This window comes from Erithacus rubecula (genome assembly GCF_903797595.1).
Source record: "Erithacus rubecula genome assembly, chromosome: 3".
Classification (NCBI taxonomy): Eukaryota; Metazoa; Chordata; class Aves; order Passeriformes; family Muscicapidae; genus Erithacus; species Erithacus rubecula.
This window is the reverse complement of record NC_136689.1, coordinates 40,108,916-40,123,603: the sequence shown is the minus strand read 5'-3', so window position 1 is coordinate 40,123,603 and position 14,688 is coordinate 40,108,916. Positions and strand designations below refer to the sequence as shown.

General features: G+C 39.2%; 2 protein-coding genes across 2 annotated transcripts in view; one reads left to right on the top strand and one right to left on the bottom strand.

Moving 5' to 3' along the window:
* The window catches only part of OSBPL10 (oxysterol binding protein like 10), a 111,295-nt gene extending 108,518 nt beyond the window's left edge, over window positions 1–2,777 (top strand). Inside the window, exon 12 of the mRNA XM_079301440.1 lies at window positions 8–2,777. Within this exon, the coding sequence (XP_079157566.1) occupies window positions 8–52 (45 nt within the window). The 3' untranslated portion in view covers window positions 53–2,777. The remainder of the gene's footprint in view (window positions 1–7) is intronic.
* A 2,050-nt stretch (window positions 2,778–4,827) lies between these two features.
* The window catches only part of STT3B (STT3 oligosaccharyltransferase complex catalytic subunit B), a 50,994-nt gene continuing 41,133 nt past the window's right edge, over window positions 4,828–14,688 (bottom strand). The window contains exons 10-16 of the mRNA XM_079301439.1: window positions 14,139–14,350; window positions 13,861–14,048; window positions 13,217–13,388; window positions 10,749–10,922; window positions 9,671–9,784; window positions 8,435–8,647; window positions 4,828–6,485 (exon numbers count right to left, since the gene is read on the bottom strand). Of these exons, the coding sequence (XP_079157565.1) occupies window positions 6,405–6,485; window positions 8,435–8,647; window positions 9,671–9,784; window positions 10,749–10,922; window positions 13,217–13,388; window positions 13,861–14,048; window positions 14,139–14,350 (1,154 nt within the window). The 3' untranslated portion in view covers window positions 4,828–6,404. The remainder of the gene's footprint in view (window positions 6,486–8,434; window positions 8,648–9,670; window positions 9,785–10,748; window positions 10,923–13,216; window positions 13,389–13,860; window positions 14,049–14,138; window positions 14,351–14,688) is intronic.

Below are 14,688 nucleotides of genomic sequence, written 5' to 3'. Positions count from 1 at the left end.
CTTACAGGGTGACGGTTGGCTGTACGTGAATCCTCTCTGGAAGACCCATTGACAGGAGAGAGCAGTTGCCTCCTAACTTTACCTGAAAGGCATTAAAATGATACAGTATGTAACTTCAGGATGTCCTTGGATAGGTCCTGTTCCCAGAAGATCCCCACAGGAAGTTATGTACTGTGAATGACACATCTCAAAATAACCCTGAGCTCGAGTTTATTCAGGAGCCATTTGGTGTGTGCAGATCCACAGACACACAGGCACACGTCCCTAAGTACCCACGGTGTGCATGTGTTGTGTGTGTTATTTACACTACATGTAACAGTTCCAGCACCAATAGCGACTCAAAGACCTTTTCCTCCAAGTGTTAGGGCACAGAACCCTGGCTGGACTTGGCCAGGGTTCCCCGAGTTGTGTGCTTGCAGGATCAGGCCCTGTGCTAGTATTTAAGAAAATACTTTTTTATTAGTACTGGTTAAGGTTTTTCTATTTTTCACTTTTGCCAAAAATGTTTTGCACTTAAAACGTGACGTGTCTCTTAATGGCAGTCATTCTGTCTGAACAGTCACCGAGAAACTCACTTTGACATAAGAATGATCCACTGGCTGTGCTCGCTCTGCTTGCTGAGTTCAGGGCGTGTTTCCTGTCACTGATGAGTGTGAATTTCCTGCCACCCTGTAAGAAGTAGCAATACCTTCTCCAGAATGTTGTTCTTCACACTGGCCCGTTGTGTCCTCGCTGCTTTGTCTGTTCATGCTCCAGCTGTTCAGTCAATCTCTGGTCACCACCCCTGAGCCAGCTGCTCTGGGAACTTTGATCTTGCTGTGTAATGTTCTCTGGCTGCTGTCATGCCAACACTTCTGGCTTACATGTTCCACTAAATGGGATTGCTTCTGATAAAACATTTGGATGAGTAGAGATGATGTAACTGGCCTTCCCAGGTAAATGATTCCCTGATGTAAAAATAACAATTTAGTAAATTATTCCACTGAGACACTAACTTTATGAATGAAGCAAATGAAATGGGGTACAATTTGTTTTGTAGTGTTAAAGAAACCATAATTTAAAACTCCTGTTGTTTGATCTTGCTTTGTAAGGTACCCACTGTGACACTGGCAAAGTGGATTCTGGAAGTGTGTTAAGGCTTTGTCACTTTTTAGTTTGCATTTGTTGGAAGTGAAGATGTTTTTGAGAGATGGCAGCAAAGGGCACATGTAAAATGTGCTCAGTGCTTCTTTCCACAGTGCCCTGGAAGGGAACCACCATATTTCCAACACACAGTAGCATGGATGCCTGTCTGTAGAGCTGAGTAATTTTGTGCCTTTTGTCTGCTTTGTTCATAGAATGACTTATGCTTGATAGTTACTACACAAAGACATCTAGGTAAAGCACTGCTCACATCTGTCCTTGTGCATCCTGCATTTTGTTTTTTTGGTAGATGTTAAAATGTCTTGAGCAGCTCAGAAGACTGAGCAGAGGTGGTGTGTGTACACAAGGAAACATTCCATTAGTTGTTCCTTTGGATTTGAACTTTAGATTTCTATTTAATGAAGGTGTGGCTACTTTTTCTTCCTAAATGCTATTTAGTCTTGTCTGTCTTGTTTTTTTTTCTTTTTTTCTTTTTCTTTTTCACATTAGAAAGATTCATATTCTAAATTATTTAAATCCTATTTTTTAAAAAAAGTGGATTGTATGAGCTTGGTTTTCTAACTGACACTTTTTTTTAAGAGAAAAAGAAAAAAATCTTATTTTTTAGAAATAGTTGATGTAATAGTTTTCTGTAACAAAACCAAAATGATGCTGTTGTAGTAATTACTGAACTGCTACTGAGTATCATCAGGAACACTTGTACTTTATCACCTGCAAGAATTTGCTTTGTAATGGATCCTCTCTTGTTCTAGAGATTACTCTGATAAATACCTAAAAGTATTCCTACAGTTTGTAGTATCATCACAAAAAACAATGGAAAAAACAGAGTAAAACCCATGGAACATCCTCCCAGAGCTCTCCCACACACCAAAGAACAAGACACATCCTCACTAAATAGCCATGGCAAACCTCTGTGCCAGGCATGCAGGCCTGGGCCCCTGAAGGAGTAGACCTCTTTCAGCTGGGATGGTGTGACTGTCAGGGCTACAGAGATGCTGTAGCTGTCCTTTCAAGGAGAAATTTGAATAATTTTCTGCTTGTAATTTATTGAAGATTTTCTCTGTCTGCATGGTTGGTTGTTTCTGCATGCTGAGGACATTCCACTTGTGCTCTGACCAATGTTTTGTTCTGTTCTGATGCTATGAAGAATCCCCTGATGCCATTTCCAGTTTCTTTCCCATGTTAACTTGGGAGACACAAAAGTAAAAAGTCCTTTCAGAAAAGATCCCATCAGCAAGAGATTCCAGAACAAGATTCACAAGTGTCATTTTATTTTTCTGATAGTATGTTTTCAGTATATTTTGCAGGACTGAAAAGTAAATATTCATAAGCCTTATTTTCTGTAGGTAGTTCCAATAGATGTCTTGGAATTGCAAGTAAATACTTTCCTTCTCAAGTAGCCAATGTACACTGAATTGTAATGTAAAAACTTCCATGTACTCCATTTTTTTTTTGTGCACACCTGTAGAAAGCCTATGCAACCTTTTTCTTTCTTAAATTAGAAATGTTCAGAAAGAAAATTTATACCTTTATCATTTAAAAGATGCTCTGGCAGTCTCTTCTGATTTGCCTTCCTTTCATAATTTGTGAATTTCAAATGAGAATGCTCATGAATAAAAGATTTGTTTCATTTAGTAGTGGGATGCCCTTTCTCTTTCCATGGAAGCCTTAGTTCAGTGGTGTCAGTCACTGACTGTCCAGGAACTGTACAACACCCCAGCATGGTTCCCATGGAAGTGATTTTCCAGGTTAATCCAGGTTTGGTGTGGGGCTTTTCTGCTCTTCTTATTCCCCCAGACACTCTGGAGGTAAGTTTTTTGTTTAAGTTGGATAGTTGTATCTAGGGAAAATGGGGCTGTGAAGCAATAACAGCTTTAGGAAAGGCTGGGGAACATTTGCTTCATTTTGGCAAGTAAAAAGGAAATAGGTAAAGTGTACCCTTGCTTCTGAAAAACCCACATCATTTAATCTTTATCACCAAGAGAGATTCTTGATTAGAACCTCTTGAAACACTAATTATTGCAGCATTGGACACGTGCACGGGGAGGAAAACTGTTCTTAACAGATTGTGGTCAGCATTTTTCAAGTGTTAGATAATGCCCTTCTGGTTTTCTTTAAACAGTCATCCACAGTGCTGGAAACAATCTTGCTGGAACACTTTGTTTTTATGCAAAACAGAAAACAACACTGCCTGTAAATGGGGCAGGAAACACTACCCAGTCCTGTTCCTTGCCTTCCATGGCATTGCTTCAAGGCCCCATCTTGGAGCAGTTTATCCACTTGGGTTAAAGGTGTGAGGGGTTTTAGTCACAGCCAAATAGGATTTTTTTTCATTTTCATTTTTTTTTCATCACTCATGATGAGACTGGTATGTACCAATGGTTCTGTCAAAGCATCCATCTGCTTTTAAAGAGTAAATCTGTCATGATATTTAATTAATGACTTTTCTCCTTGTTATGAAATTACTTCTGCAAGTCAAAATATTTCTTCTGGGATTACAAACAGTGCTGTTGCTGCCTCATTGCTTCCACCAGAAATGATTAGGAGATACAGAACCTATGCAGTATTGAGATCTAGACACTTGCAGCTTTAGTTCCTTAGCAACTGCTGACCTGAGCCTACTGGCTCAGGTGTTTTTTGGTTTTTTTTTTACTGTTTTGTGGTAATTATGCTTCAAAATTTGACATAGTAGAACAACAAAAGGAAAAAGGATGCCTGGAGCTAAGGAAATAATGAGTTTATTAAGGGAGGTGTATGTGATGAAGAGGGAAGATGCTAATAGTCTTCACTAGCAGAAGTGCTGTTGAGCTCTCATAAAGAGGAGGCAGGAGCTTTTGATTCCAGGATCCATCTACACAGTGTGCAGATTCCTGAGGAACCAAGGAAGGTGAGACAGTGCCAATTCTTCCTTGTAATGTTGCTTTTTCTAAGTGGATGCCTCAATGACTCCCAACTTTTTATTTAATTTTAACTGCAGAACATTGGCAGAATCCTTGAAGTCATGTTACATTTAAGAAAAAATAAAGCTCAGGTAAGTAGTAGGCAGCTTTAGGCCCAGGCTGGCTGGGATCCCTGCAGTTGGCTTATTTCTGTTTCACATGCCTCAGGTTCAGTTTTTTTCTGCTGTTGAACAGAACACTGTCACCTAAGGCTGAAGACAGTCTGTCCAACTGTAAAGGTACCTGGAGAGGGGACAGCAATCTTGTATTTCCTTTTTTAAAACAAGGCTGTTACTGCCAAGCCACAGACTGACTGGCAGCCTTCTGGTGTTCTTCCAAATGTTGGATCCCTTATTTCTTAGCCACAGTCAGGATTCAGACTGGCTTGGAAGCAGCATGACACTAGAGATTATGCATCACATAATCAGTCAGCCCTTCTGCTGGTGAGTGAGCAGCTGTAGCAGCTTCAGGAGCTCCAGATGCTGGAAGGAGTTGCTGCAACGTGTGGTTGAGAAGGCAGGCTGCTCTCCCCTGGAAATATGACAGCCACCTTCATCTCATCACAGCACAGGCCCTAGATTTGGCTCAGTTTAAATTGAAGGGATGTTAAGAAGATACCATGGCTTCATTACAGCAGCTTGGTGAAGTCAGGGGAATTGCATTACAGAATTCTAATGTCTTAATTTATGACTAGGACTACAAGCAACCTGTATCAAGTTAATCACAACAAAACTGACACAACAGCTTTAACACAAAACTTGAATTAACTTTATTTTCCCCTACAGTTGACAACTGGTCTGCATTGAGCTTTAAAGCAACAAAATAAAATGAAATCTCCAAACGACAGGGGCCAGAAATCCAGATTTTAATTATCTTTGTGAAAATGTTGCAGCTGTAGTATTGGTCTGTATAAACCATTGGAGTCAAAAATGAGTTCATAAATCAAAAAAATATTCTACACCTTGGGAAAGAAGTCAGCAGTAACATTCTCACAGAACACTGTAAATTTACATTTTCTTCATGAAAGGTACATACTATTCTGCATTTTACATCAAGTTATTGATGCAAGTTTTGTTTCTATAAAAAGTTACAACCTGTGGCAGGAAAACAAATGGCAAAAAACCCTTTCATTTTAATTAAAGAAAAATTTCAAGTCTGTATAGTTTCCTTATAGCTGGAAAGTGAACACTTTCAGTCTCCATTCATATTTTAGTGCATTTAATCTGACAGTTTTCACCACTTAAAAAATAAAACCTAACTGAAACCAGTATAAAAGACAGACAAAGCAAATAGCACTAGAGCAGGAATTTCTTCAATTGATTTAAGCACTCTAAATAAAAATGCAGAGAAAGAGGATTTCCAGAAAAACTTCCACCCTTGCCAGAAAGGCAGTGAGGGCTGAAGAGGTTTGCAAATCTACCTCTGATAGCCACAGAAAAGGGGTTTTGTATACCTGTCAACCTTCTTTTCCCCAATAACCAGGCTATACTTGTTTTACCAATGTAAACATTCACCTGAAATAGTTTACTTTCTGTTCTTGAAGCACCAGCAGCTCCATGGTGCTCAGTTGTATGTTGTTAACAGCATTCATTACTGTCGTTTCAGATCTTTCAGGAGGTTACAAATTTAGCCCTTGTATCTACAGTGTGCAAGATTTGCCTTGTCTACCTTGTGAAATGACAGTGTAAGGCAGCAATACTGCAATCCTGTGTTGAACAAAAGCAGCTTGTCCAATTAATCTGTCCTGTCACCTCTTGTGAAAACTGCAGCTTTGCTTCTTGCACTCCAGCTCAAAACCAGCCTGCAGCAAGAGTAAAAGGACATTGAAAGAAACCATTGAAAAATAATCATGGGAGTAACTTGTTTTGAAAGTTGAATTTGAGAGAGCTCTGCCACCTCTTTCTTGTTGAAAAAGAGTCATTTTCAGATGTCACCATTCCAGTTTTCATACTGCTGCTATTCAGCTGAACAGTGTTCTCCAGAAAAGATTGACAAGTAATGCATGTGCCAAGGACCAAATTACAGGGTTCTTTGGTAAAGTCAGTCCAAATTTTCAACAGATTTGAAGGATAATATGTACCAATAAAAAAAATGCTGCTAGACTTGGATAGCAGCTCTGTCTTGCTTCACATTACAAATCTAAAACAGCTGTTCTCAATAAGCCAATATTTTTAATCAGACATTGCCTGAAAATTTTGTACAATAATCTGGACCAATGATGGTTCTGTACCCTCATGTTGCTGTGAAACATGATTTGAGCTAAAGGCAAAGACTGGTTATCTCAAGGACAACTGCTTCGTATTAGCAATCAGAACAGTGTGTTTAAACTGTCTTCCTGTTGGGTCTCTTGCCTTTCTTTAAAATTAGTTTATTCTTAATGTAGCCACGCTTCCTTTTGGAGGTCTAAAAAGAAAAACAGAATAACAGGTATTAGTTAATGATTTAGTCTTGACCGCGGTTTAATGATGTGCATTCAATGTCTGAGCTTTAGACTGATTTTAAAGAGCTTAAATGCTAAACCCTCAACTAGGCATTATCCAGTTATTATTTTTAATGTTGGGATTGTTAATTCCTGCCCAACAGTTGCTTTTGCACAAGATGTGCTTTTGTAACCCTGTCTACCAGATCTGTAGAATTCTTTCCAAAGCATGTGCTGAGGCAGAATTAATAATTAACCAACATCATAAAATTCTAATATGTCCAAAGAGCACAACTGCTGTAAGTGTTAGGTTTTTTTGGAAATACCTTCTTGCATCTTTTGTACTGTTTGAGTCTCTTAAAAGCTAGGTGGAAGTATTTGCTCAAAGCAGCATTTTTCAGAAGAAAAAACCTTGAATAATCCCATTTTAGTCTTCTAAATTCTGCTGTTGATCTGTAGGTTGCTTAGTTAGCTTCTTGCACGTTCCTTTATCAGCATATTTTAGATTTTTTTTAAGGTAATAACAGGGGTGAGGGGAACATTAATGTTGGTCATAGGTAAAATTAACTTCAAATTTGTGCACATAGTTTGTGGCAGGTAGAACTGTACATTCAACACACCTGCCAGGAGGCAGCTCCCACCCTTGCTGCACTTTGATGTGGGTCTATTATTATTTTAAAAAGCTGTATTTAATCAACATGACATCAACAATGTGATTATAATAAAGTGAGATAGATGCAAACTAATATGTAATATTGTATCTCTGAGCTTGAGCAATATCATTCCTAACATGACAGGAGGTGGACTGAATTTCCAGTAAGGAAGCAACTGCTGGAAAACTGTGGCTACGAAGGGGCCCTTAGAGTATATTTAAGAAATCCTAGTTTGGACACTTGCCCCCTCCTCTCCACTGGTTCTCTGATTTCTTAATGGGAAGTAGAGCCTGTTTGTACTGCAGCAGTTGGTGATGGGTCAGGAACTGCATCTACTTCTAGACAGAGAATCTACACAACCAAGGCTCAAGTGGGGTCAGTGCATCTACCATAGATAAATACAGCTTTGCTTGTCACTTAAGATCACAAGTTACAGTGTGAAGTGTGTGACAGGCACAATAAAGCTTATAATTTCAAGATATGTCTTGCTTCAGTGGCAACTCCTAAATGCCCTATTTTATGTACTTCCCATCAAATCACAGAAATAAGCATCTTTACCATTTAACATTCTCTACTTGCAGAGAATGTTTTCTACTTGTATTTCCACGACACAGTGTAAGTCTACTGCCTATACCAGTTTGTTAGACAGGATTCTAGACTTGCTTTTGCAACATCTATTTAAATATATAGGAAACAGATGTTGTGAAGGAGAGTGCTGCTAAGTCTCCCCAGCTCCCTTGGGAACAGGCCTTTCTTAATAAGCTGAAGGAGGGCAGCACAACAAACACTTTAAAACCATGAGGATGACTTCAAGCAGTAAGCAGACAGACACTAAAGTTCCATCAACAAAAGTTTCATATTTAATTTATTTCATACAAAATTGCCATTTGTAAACTTCTAGGCATCACTACTTTCAAACAAAGTCAGAAAGCAACTTCCACATTTACTTAGTGAGCCATAGTTACTGAAACATGAATTGATGTACTTTAGAGATTATACTTCAGTTACATGAAGACTTAAGAGTTGTAACAGCCAGTGACAGACTCTATGTCCAGTTAGCATTCTGCCTAAAAAAAATCTAGCCTTGTGTCTTCACATGCTTTTAAGTTAAGCAGACAGTAAATTAACAATTATTACCAGCAGGCAGGTCTGATATTGGACACTAACATGAAGAGTATCCATAACATTCTGGCTAGTGGAAATATATAATTCACCAGCTATGTGATTCACTGTTAAAAATAAACTCCTGACCCCTTTCAGTTACTTCACTGGGAACCCACCTTCTTTGACAAATACTTCTGTTTCGGTACAATGTTGGTTACTCTAGGTTTATGATCCAGTGTCTCTCTGTTGTCTAGTTGTTTGACCTTGTATATTCTAACAAGCCAGTGCTCTGAGGTAAAGGCTTCCTCCAGATGTTTAAATTTAATGTCTTTGTTGCCTATCTCCGCATTGCGTGTACGGTCAAATCCTGGGGGTGTCCGAAAATCCAGCTATAAAAATTAAAGTTGCATGTTAGTTTGAGACAAAACCCAGAACACCAACCACTGCAAACTGTGAAACTTCATAAGGCAATGCTTTCAGCTGGCCCAAGCCAAAGGGCAACACTTCTCTTGCACTGGTTACTACTACACAGAAAAACCTTTAAGATCCTAAGGGCCAAATTAATTCTTACTCAACGTCACAGGAGACAGTACTTAATGTCTCAGCAAAAATACCCTGTCTGCAGTCAGAGATGAAACAATTCAAAGAACAATTTGAGGTGCAGCAGCCTGCAGTGTTTTTTCAGCAGAGCTGCTGCCTTTGTGCTCTTGCTTATACTGCAATAATTTGCACTTCCATGGTTTTCCGTGTAGTCCAGAAGCAGTTCACAATTATCAGTTAAATTGGGCCCCGCTCTGTTACAAGTGAAGTCCACTGAAGAAAGGATTCTTGTGCTAATACACCAGAAGGAAGGGCTTCTGGTGGGGGCAGGGAAGAAAGGGAAAAAAAGGAAAGGAGAAAACCAAACAGGTTTAGCTCCATCCATGTGTCTGGTGTTCCCAAAGGAAGTGACAACTGCTGCCCTTAGCATACAGTGTAGTGTTGTTTTATACAGATGTGACTTGGATGGAAATCGTGTAGTTTCTGACAGACATTAAACAGTCAATAGTTCCACTTGTGTGTTGCTATTACAACAAAACAAATCTAAAGCTCTCCACAATACCACAGTTGATGCTTTAGTGAGCACACAGCGCACAGTGCAATCAAGATACTCATCTGGGGCAATGTGAAGGACACAAAAAAAAAAGAAGTACAAGTGTGGGTTAACAGCAGAAATGCTTTTTGCTAAAGGTTATAAACAGCAGACCACGACTTTTTATTTTTAATTTGTAAATCTCACTCTAACTGCAGATTCTGCTACTACAAGCAATGCTTAATTTAAAAGCATTTAATTTAAAAGAGAGAAGATACATCAACATAATACTTGTTTTCTCACATTTCAGTTAAGATTCAGAAGAAGTTGTAGCACTAACCTGCATCTCTCCAAATCTGTAATAGGACATTTTATACATGAGGCAGTTCAGCAAAGTTGGAGAGCCTGCCTTGTCTACCCGGAATTCTCCCTGAGGGGTAAAGTAATCACTTTCCTTTAAAAAGAAAAGAAGATATAAAGAGTCAGTGTAAACTAAAATCATAAGGGTATCTCTCATTCCTTTCCCCACAGAAAGACCCCTAAGAATTTCAACTGGCTATTACAGTTTAAAAGTTGATTTAAAGGAACCCTTAAATGAAAGGGATGGTGCTCATTAAAAGTGACATAGTTGCAAACTACCTGTTTGTAACCAGACCCCAGTGGATCAGTTTTCCTAAATCTGTACTTTTTTTCTGTTAAAAGTTGTCACATCACTGTAAGTGGTTCTGGAAAAGTTACCTAAAACTGCAAAATTTAGTTGGGCATCTATTCTTCAGAAAGGCAACAAACACAATATTGTTAATATACGAGATCTGCAGGGTCACTATAAACTTCATATATTCTCTGTGTTGAAACAAAAAATTTCTGCCATTTTCATCTCAACTACAAGATGAAAGTACGCACACAGGCTACTCCCTTAAGCCTGTGTTCAATATCTAGGAGTTTTTGTTAGGCTTAAGAAAATATTACTACACCCTTCTGCCATCTCAGAGGTGTTTGAACAGCTTAAACCCTACATGAGTCAATATTAACACTTTCATTTGTCTCCTACTATTACAGATTTTGAAGAAATTTGTAATGCTGTTTAAACATCCTGAATGCTCCTACTTTTTTCAATCATGTGATGATGCACAGAGAGACATACAGACTAGAATTACAAAAAAATCCTACTTTTAGTATCGTGCAAAAATGTGAAAAGCTTTTGAGGCCACTGACCTTTCAGAATCAGAAACATTGAAAGAAACTGGGCTACAGGCAACAGCACTCCTACTATTCTAGAAAAACAACCGCAGCATGTTTCAAGTAAAATGGCAATAAAGTAGAAGAGATTTCCCTCCACTGTAGTGACCACTCCCAGACAAGTGATAACACAAATGAAAGGGTTTTTTAAAAGAACAAAAAGCAGAGGTTCCACTTACCCGTATATCTTTGGGATGTTCCCCCTCTGCTATTCTCACCATCCACAAGAACTTATTAATATCATCACCAGAGTAGCCAATCACACCACCAAAAATAATCAAAACATAATCCACATCCAGGCTTCTCATGATCTCGTATGCTGCAGACTCATTTGATGACATTGCCTTTCCCACCTGTATCATTGCAAAAATATCTTAAATTTCTGATAGCTGCCCACTGAACAGCTGATCAATACAGCCAGACCAAAGCCCAGGAATCCTGTGCCATGTGCTCTAGCATGGCTCTGCTTGAGCAGGGAGGTTGGAGCAGGTGACCCACTCCTTTCCAGCCTGTGGTTCTGTGATTCTCTAACACCTACTTGTCAACAAAAGCCATCATTTTTGTGAATATTTAGAAACTTAAAAGCCCAAACTAAACTGAAATACCTTCTCTTCTGTAAGAGGAGTGCTGCCGGTTGAAAGGAGTGTTTTGAGTATGAAATGTATCAAGAAGAGTTTTCCTGTTGTGGCACCCACAGAATTTTCAAGTCAAAACTTAATTACCAAAAGCTTAAGTATTGCAGAAAATACCTAATTACGAATTATTTTCAAAGCTTTAGACACTGCCCAAAGTGCACAAATTATTTGAAATGCGAATTCTTTTTTTTTTCTTGAACTCTGTACTTCATTAATGAAGCAGCCATTGTGCATTGCACTAAGCAGCACACAAGCACCCTCAGCACTGAATTCAAGGTAAATCTACACAGATAAAATGTCAGAATAAAACTTTTTAGAGCTGTATCCAGCACCTCTTGTATCCTGGTCACTTCCCACACTTAGAACAATTTGGTCAGCAACTGGCATGCAGTTCAGCAGTTTTGTTTGCTCTTGAAGCCCTTGCACCTAAGGCATAATAAGATATCGCTGTGGTGTAAGGGATTAACTGCAATATACATAATATTGCATCTGACTTAGTATCATTCAGCTAAGAATGTAATCAGAGAGCACTAAGCTTAGGCAGCAAGCTGTCAAAAGACCAAGAACCTCAGCTTCTTGGCCTCTATCCTAATTAATGTGAGGTTATTTGCCAGATTTCCATCTCTGTGCAGGAGAAAATCATCTGGACGTCTCCTGGGCATGCCCTATTTACAGCACAAGTGCAGGTATTGGCCACAACACCATTTATTGCTTGGGTCCCCCTTTATGGAGCTTCATTCCAAAATGGAACTTGACAATGCAGCAGCCATTACTCAGGAGAATTCTTTACTGAAAGCCATTATTGCTAGTTGCTGCAATGTGGTTACTGTCCTTAGGCAGCACAGATGACTTCCACAGTCTTTATTCACATGATGCACCTTGTCCTACAAGAAACTGAGTATAGATGCAGTATCTGCATTTCTACCTCCTGTAAATATCTCTGCACAGAGATATCAGAGGTGAGTGTCCCTTAAGACACACCAATGCTGTCAGGTCAACAACCAAATTAGAAGTGCCTCAGAGCATGTGGCATTGCAGGTTGAGTGACATCAGACTAATATTAACACCATCAGTACAATTTCCCAAGCTTGCTTCTAGCTGAATGTGAGTTTCCTATCCTGGAAGAAGTGTGGATGTATGATCCCTCTTCCCCCAGTACACATTTTTTGCTCAAAGCACAGCTTCATTAATTTGTTGGCTTTTTACACTGCTTTTGGGCAGATCTGGTCCACAGCTGTACTCACTTCTGACATAAGACAGAAAGAACACAAGAAATTATCCTAACTTCTTCAGCCCTTCCCATTTTGCCCTTGTAGCAAAACATTCTGGGAAGAAATATGATTGACGACAACTCATTGTACAGCACAGGTTGGTTGCCCAAGGTGGTGGCCTCTAACCACAGGCAATGTTAACACCCCACCTTTAAGCACACATACAAAGCTTAAACTTACTCTTCAGAAGTGAAAGAAATTAAACACGCAGACTTTTTGTCTATCTGCAAATGTGAGAGTACAGAAGCGCATTCAGTCTGCTGCACTTCCACAGCTAATCATAAATAATCACTCCCTGTGATTTCCCACGTCTGAACATTTGTCAAGTCATGATCAGTTTTCATAATGCCATTCAAAAATTCACTCAGCAGTGACACTGCTGAAATGCAAGGATCCTTACTTTGACAGGCCAGTAATGCAGTGGTACCAGTTGTTACAGCATTCCCAAGGGGAATGGTTACCTTACGTTTTGTCAAACCTCCCCCAAAGAAAAGAGAAGAAACTGAAGTGGAAGTGAAGTTTTGGATGCTCCAAGCAAACAAAATGAAAACTCTGAAGCAAAACTGATGCTTATATTTGGGTTTTAACAAATGAAAAAAGTATGTTCCTTCCACAACTGTGTTTCTCACTCTATGCAATTTCTCCTTAATATCGATCACTCTAAGAGACATCTGCAATTTCCTACTGGACTGCAGTACACACATTTTGTGTTTCTGCTCCATAGAGAGCTGCCACCCTTACCAAGGCGATGTGGCTGTTGTTCCAAGTGTTGTTATCAACCAGGGTTGTCCTGTTGGCCATTCCTGCTATCTGATATCCATAATCCCACCATGACATCACTCTGGCGTGCTCGTCCGTGTTCTGTCTGAGCCAGTAATAGGCTTCTCTGAAGTCATCCAGGATATTCCGAGTGCTGGAAAACAGTTCATTCCATCTGCATCTGTACAAATACTACCAACAAACTAACTGCACCATGATAAGTCTGGGTTTATAAATAAGGATCTTCTTATGAGTTCAGCTCCCTTTGAGGGATTTTGTCACTAGCAGTCATAAGTTTGAACTCTCTGACAGCTGAATGTTGAACTGCTTTTGAAGATGACTAAATGTGTTTCCAGTAAAATACATATTCTGAAACAAGTTCTCAGTTGATTCCAAGGCTTTTTTTTAACCATCATTTTTATTGGTTTTGGGTAGGATTATTTTTATTTATTAAATATTTCAGAAAATGTTGCATCTTTTTGAAAATTAGAGTTTTTTTTTTATTCGGGTCACAATTCCTTTATATACTAAAGAATGATTTAAAGAAGGCAAAGCAAATTGCTAATACAATAGCAGTAAAAAAGGCTTTTGCCCTTTAATCACTTCAGACTGTAGACCTTACTTACCCATCATGGTTATAGGAGGCGAGAACCACGCTGGGGCTGGAGTATGCATTGCTGGTTACCCAGGTACAGTGAACAGCAAACATCATCAACAACATCAGCATCAGCATAGTCACGATGTTTTTAATATTGGGACCCAGCCCTTCTTCTGTTTTTTCCTGCTCAGACACATGCTTCCTCACTTTGCCTGCCTAAACAAACACAAATGAATCTGTTATGGCAACTTCTATCATCCTTGACACTGGAACCCTACTTTTCCAACTCTTGCTTCCTCTCCTCACCTTATCATACAGGTTGCCAGGGTTCCTTTTGTCATCCTCATCACTGCTGTCTTCTACTGGCGGATTTTCCCTCTTCATATCATCACCCAAGTAACGCTCAAAGACATTGGAGAAAGCAATTGCTGACAGCATACAGACCACTGGAGTCAAAGTGAGCATCAGGCGAACCATCACTCCAGCAAAGTAAACAGCGCTGATTGCATACAGAGCAACTGCAAGGAAACACATCTAATGGTGACACTTAGAAAATAATACTCACTCTGATGGCACACGTACATGCTCTCCATAAAACTACTTCTGGAAGTGGATTGAGCATCTGTGTGTATAAAGGCTTGAGTGTGCATCTTGCATTTAATTGCTTTTTAATTTACAGACATACAGCTGAATTAACATTTATCCCTTTGAAGCCTCAAACCCTTCCTGAGATTCATCTCAACAACTGTTAACAAAAACACAACTCCATTTTCACTATTCATTAGTAACGTGTCAGAAGATACATTATTAGTGAAATTTAATATTACACACCAACAATACTACTGGAATAATAGGT